Genomic DNA, 6406 nt, shown 5'->3' on the forward strand with positions numbered 1-6406 from the left:
TAATAATAGGGGTAACAGGAAAGTCTTTGCACATGATGTGAGGGTGCCTGAGAGAATTGAAGAGAGCATAACAGTAAGCAAGGAAAATTGCATGGAGATGATTTTTAACAGATATTGTCAATATCAATTAACATGAGACTGTTTTTTATTATGAAAAGGCCATACTGTACGTCACATAAATTATTAGAGAACTGTTCTTATCCTGACAATTCCGTGTCTATGATAGAGAACAGTACTCTTCTTACTGAAGCATAATAGAAAAAGCTTGCCGGAGATGATTTTAAATCTGGAAGTATATTTAAAACTAAGATTTATTATAAATATTTCCATTTAGGCAGAGGGTCCTCCTATATAAATACTATTATTTCATAAGTTTATTTCCATAAAAACTTTTTTTTGTGAAGGAAGAATTTTGTGGGCTGTTCTGAATAGGGAGTATGACATTGTCTTTATTGAACACTGTTATTAGTGAAACTTCCTTTTAAGCTTGATGCAGTAACACCTATATTTATTTCCAGCACTGTGATAGGTTGATGCAAGAGGATCACTAGTTCAGGACTAGCTTGGGAAACTTAGCAAGACCATGGTGTGTGAGGACATGGCTTCAGTCCCCAATATCATTCACACAGCAGTAAAGAAACAAAAAGAATCAAAAGGGTTAATTTTGAAGTTTCATTTTTTGCAGCAGAAATGAAATTTTTAATTTTCATTGTGTTTCAGTATTCTTTTGAAGTATGATAACGTAACTGTGGATGACAGTTAGTCTTTTTTTTAATTTTAAAAATAAAAAAACTAAAATAACAATGAAGGCAAAATAAAAAAACACAAAAATGATACAGGACCTCAAAACAAAATGATAGGAATCAACAATGGTTGGTACATTACATACTGTTATCTTCAAAGAAGTTGCTCAGTCCACCAGATATAAGAATGTAGGATTGATGAAACAGTCAAAGCCAATAACAAGTAATAATAAAAAAAAAAACCATTGTAAATGATGCAGAGCTTCACCACACAAGATGGCAGGAGTTCAACAATGGTTCTTATACTGCATATTGTTATTTTCAGATCAGTCATTCTGATTACCAAATTCAAGTGTGCTAATGTGGTCAAGAAAAAAGAAAATTTTAATATACCTATTCCAGCTATCCTTAAATATGCATATAAATTTTGTTTTTTCATTAAAAAAACCAAAATAAAAAAACAAATATATAAACTAAAGAGCATAGAGAGCAATAAAAATGATACAGAATTTCAAAACATGGTGATAGGATATTAACAATGGTTGTTATATTAGATAATGTCATCTTTAAAATGGTCGCACATATAACCAGATATAGGCATGCAAGATTGATCAAACAATTACACATTTACAATTCCTTTTGATAAATCAACAGGTGTTAGTAGTACAATTATCCTAGCTCTCCTGTGTATACATATACATATTTTTTCTCTTCTTTCTTTTTCCTCTGCCCTCCTTCATCCCAGGTGCTCCTTCCTATTTGAGCAGTTTCTTTTCCCTTTCACAAAATCTTCCTATTTGAGCATTTTCTTTTCCCTTTCACAAAAGGTTTTGTGAAACATTTCACAAAAAAGTGTACCTTTCAGATTTTATTTACTCCTTCAGGTCCTTATGGTAGGGAGGAAAATGATGTTTACACATGTGAATCTGATTTATTTCACTAATGAGTATGGTCTCTAGTTGCATTTATTTACTTATAAAAGCCTCTAGTTTATCTTTCTGTATAGCTGAGTAATACTCCATTGTATTAAAATACCATATCTTTTTATCCACTCCTCAGCTGATGGACATTTGGGTTGTTTCCAAGATTTAGCTATTCTAAGTTGTGTGGCTATAAACATGGGTGCACATATATCACTGTGGTATGATGTTCTCCGTTCTTCTGGAAGAATACTCAGGAGGGGAATAGCTGGGTTGAATGGGACCTCTAGATGTAGTTTTCTGAGGAATCTCCAAACTGATTTCCACAGTGGTTTCACCAGTCTGCATTCCCACCAGCAGTGGAGAAGGGTTCCTATTTCTCCACAGCCTCACCAGAGGAGGGGAATAGCTGGGTTGAATGGGACCTCTAGATGTAGTTTTCTGAGGAATCTCCAAACTGATTTCCACAGTGGTTTCACCAGTCTGCATTCCCACCAGCAGTGGAGAAGGGTTCCTATTTCTCCACAACCTCGCCAGCATTTGTTATTGGTTGATTTCTTAATGCTAGCCATTCTTACTGGGGTAAGGTGGAATCTCAGTGTTGTTTTAATTTGCATTTCTCAAATGATTAATGACTTTGAACTTTTTTTATGTATTTATTTGTCATTTGTATTTCTTCATGTGAGAATTGTGTATTCATCTCAGATGCCCATTTTTGTACTGGGTCTTTGAATTTTAGGGACCTGATTTTTTGTCTAATTAATCTCTTCATGACAGTGGTGTGCTAAAATCCCATTACAACTGCATTATTACTTATTTGATTTTTTATGTCTGTTAAAATTTGCCTTATATATTTAGGTGTCCCTACATTTCATGCATGTATGTTTATGATTGTTATCTCTACCTCTTGCAGTTTTCCCTCATCAAGAATATAGTGACATTCTTTATGGTTTTTGATCATTGTTGGTTTGAAGTTCAACTTGTCTGCAAGCAGAATAGCTACTCCTGCTTTTTTCTGAGTTCCTGCCATATGGAGTATTTTTTCCCTCCTTTGACTTTCAGTCCATGGATTTCCTTTTGAGTTAACTACATTTTTTGTATGCAGCATATTGTTGAAATTTTTTTCTTGATCCACTCTGCCAGTTAGTTTCTTTTGATTGGTGAATTGAGACCAGTTACATTAATGGTTATTAGGGATATGTACTGACTTATCCTTGTCATGTTATTTTCCCACTGTTGGTTCTGTGCATTGCCCCTCTGTTTAACTTCTTACCTTGCTTTGTATTTCTATTCTACTGGTCTTGAGATTGTGATCATTTTCATCTCCTTGTAGAATATCTTTTAGTACTCTTTGTAGGATTGGCTTGGTGCTCATGAATTTCTTCAGTAGATCTTTGTTATGGAAGTATCTTATTTCTCCATCAGTTTTGAAAGATAGCTTTGTAGGGTACAGCAATGACAGTTGGTCTTTTCATGGTAGATGAAAACAGTAAAACAGTCAACTAACTTTACAGAATATTTGAAACACAGTGAGGATATTTAAGGATGATAACTGAGCAGGGAGGACAGGGTTGTAATTTAAATGTCAGAATAGGAAGGTTGATGAAAAACAGAAAACAAGCCACGACCCAAGTATCTTCCTGTGGATCCTTAGTGGGAAATAACAGTAGTCAGTGAATGTGGAGAATCAGGTTGAGAAGAAGACTCCTTCTCCTCTGCCATCATAAGTTGACTCCATTTCATCCACACAAAAAGAAAGGCTCACTCTTGAGAAAACTGCCCGAGAAGGCTTGGACTCAGAGACGTTGGGCAGTGACAGAGAAATTCTGAGGTACAGAGCAGAGAAGGTAGTTTGGACAAATGTCTACTCCTTTCATTCATAGCCTCTGAGTTCTTTTCTGCATCTTCCTTCCTGCAATTCAGCAGTCAGAAATATATCCATAGAGAGTGAAGAATTGTGGAGTACACATCTTCATATTTTGACATCTTATAGAAAATCTCTGCAACCATCCATCACACAAAAGTAAATACAAGTATCTGCTCAAGACATAGGGTCATGGAATTTCAGAACACTAGGACTCATGTAAAAATTCTGAAAACTTTCAGAGAGATATACCAGGTCAAATATAAAGGATTATGATCAGAATAGCCCTAGAAATCTTAAGGATATCTCTTATTTCATTATTAACAGAAAAGGTATGTTTTACATCTATATATTTGCAAAAGATCCTATGAACTTTCCTCACATGTACATCCATTTGAATGTCTCAAGGTATTTCAGAGGAAGTCCTTGGCTCTAGTCATTCGTGGAGCTCACAGAGGAAAATGAGAGTGTCAGGGAGGTCACTGGGCACCAGGAGTAGAAAAAATCCACTTCACAATGGACCAGGTAGATGATGAGAGCAAGAGTAAAACTCGAGGAACAAAGAAGTGATGGGTGGTTGAAAGGTTCCCAATCACTGGGCAATATATATTTCTTAGAGTTGGAAACATATACCTGATCATTTATTGAAAAATCTAACTTAAGAAATTGAAAAATATGAACTATAGTAAAATATTCAGTCAAATATATCAAACATGATCACATTTTTTTTTAACCAGGGAATAATATTGACATGGTCAGAAAACTCAAGCAATATATTCTGGGGTAATCTGGGGTAATCAGTTTCCTATCGTTTCACCACGTATATCATACCTCCTAGTTTTTATTCATTCTTTCAGGTTCTACACTAATGAGACAATAATTTGTTTATTTCTATCACTTTATTGAAAGGAACAGTTAATGAGTAATTATTTTCCTCAATCTTGCATGTGCATGTGTGTTTTCTTGAATAACCACTTTGAAGTTATCAGTATGTAATACAACAACCATCGTTAATTGCTTGTCACCTTGTTTATAATTAAGTATTGCTTGTACTATTCTTTTTTTTACTTTAAAAATAAAAGGAGGAAAATATTAACAGACAGACAACCTTTTACAAAATAGCAAAAGAAAAGTACAGACAACACAAAGTTACAAACAAAGTTGTAGGAAATTAACAATGCTTGTTGTATTACATATTGATATCTTCAAAGTGGTTTCTCAGGAAAACAGGTAGAGACATGCAATATTGATCAATCAAGGACTTATTGACAGCTTCTTTCAGCAAAGAAATAGAAGACAGTGGAACACCTATGTTAACTATCCTGTATATACATACATACAAAATTTCTCCTTCTTTTCTTTTTCTTTTCCCACATCCCAGTTGCCTTTACCCTTGAACGTTTTCCTATCATTTCACAATGTCTATCACACCTCCTAGTTTAAATTAACTCTTTCAGCTTTTACACTTGTGAAACAATGCGGTCCTTGCACATGCAGGTCTGATTTATTTCACTTTAGTATGGTCTCTAGTTGTGACCATTTACCTATAAAGGCTTCGAGTTTATCTTTCTTTATAGCTGAGTAATTTTTCATTATATAAAAGTGCCACAATTTTCTCATTCAATCCTAGTGGATGGACATTTGGGTTGCTTCTAGAATTCAGCAATTACAAATTGTGCTGCTATGAACATAGGTGCACATATATCACTGTGATATGATGTTTTTAGATCTTCTGGGAAAATACCAAGCAGAGGGATAGCTGGGTTGAATGGGACCTATAGGTGTAGTTTTCTGAGGAATCTCCAAACTGATTTCCACAGTGGTTTCACCAGTCTGCACTCCTTCCAGCAGTGGAGAAAGGTTCCTATTTCTCCATAGCCTCACCAGCATTTGTTATTGGTTGATTTCTGAAAGCTAGCCATTCTTACTGGGGTGAGGTGGAATCTCAATGTTGTTTTAGTTTGCATTTCTCAAATGACTCATGATGTTGAACATTTTCTCATGTATTTATTTGTTATTTGTATTTCCTTATCTGAGAATTGTATATTCATCTCAGTTGCCCATTTTCGGATTGGTTCATTGAATATGGGGAGGCTGATATTTTAAAATTCTTTATATGTTCTAGATAGAAGCTCTTTGTCTGAGGGACAGTCAGCTAAATTTTTTTCCAAGTTTATGGGTTTTGTGTTTACTATGCTGGTGATTTCTTTAGATTTGCAGAAACTTTTCAGTAGGATGAGATCCCAGTTGTCGATTCCTGCAAGTGTTTCACATGCAGTTTGCTTTTTGCTCATGAACTCTTTGCCTACCTCTATGACTTCAAAAAGTTTTTACCTACTTTCTCTTCCAATAGATTTAGCGTTTCTGTGTTAACATTAAGATCTGTGAACCATTTTGACTTGAGTTTGGTGCATGGTGATAGGCTTGGGTTTATTTTCAGTCTTTGGCAGGTAGCAAGCCAATTTGTCCAGCACTATTTATTAAAGAGGCTATCATTCTTCCAGTGAGTTTCATTTATCAAAGAGTAGGTGGGTGAATGTGGTTTTGGTTGTGGCTGTTTCTTCCAGTCTGTTCCATTGATCCTCAGGCTTGTTTTTTAGCCAGTACCAGGGTGATTTCAGGAGAATAGCTTTGTAGTATAATTTCAGGTCAAGGATTGTGATTCCGTCTGACTTATCCTGGTTGCCCAGGATTGCTTTTGCTATACTGGGTCTCTTTCGGTTCCAGATGAATTTAAGGCATGTTTTCTTGAGATATGTGAGGTATGCTAATGGTAGTTGAATGGGAATTGCATTGAATCTGTACAGCAGTTTTGGGAGTATGGTCATTTTCACAATGTTGGTTCTTCCTATCCATGAGCAAGGAATATTTTTCCATTT

At 35.2% G+C, this 6406-nt stretch overlaps 1 protein-coding gene across 1 annotated transcript in view; it reads left to right on the plus strand.

Moving 5' to 3' along the window:
* Nucleotides 1-6406, plus strand: part of LOC102028216 (cytochrome P450 2C9-like) — a 52495-nt gene that overhangs the window by 22094 nt on the left and 23995 nt on the right. The window contains exon 3 of the mRNA XM_013506146.1: nucleotides 3855-3859. Within this exon, the coding sequence (XP_013361600.1) occupies nucleotides 3855-3859 (5 nt within the window). The remainder of the gene's footprint in view (nucleotides 1-3854; nucleotides 3860-6406) is intronic.

This window comes from Chinchilla lanigera, unplaced genomic scaffold, assembly GCF_000276665.1.
Source record: "Chinchilla lanigera isolate Chin_1 unplaced genomic scaffold, ChiLan1.0 scaffold00106, whole genome shotgun sequence".
Lineage (NCBI taxonomy): Eukaryota > Metazoa > Chordata > Mammalia > Rodentia > Chinchillidae > Chinchilla > Chinchilla lanigera.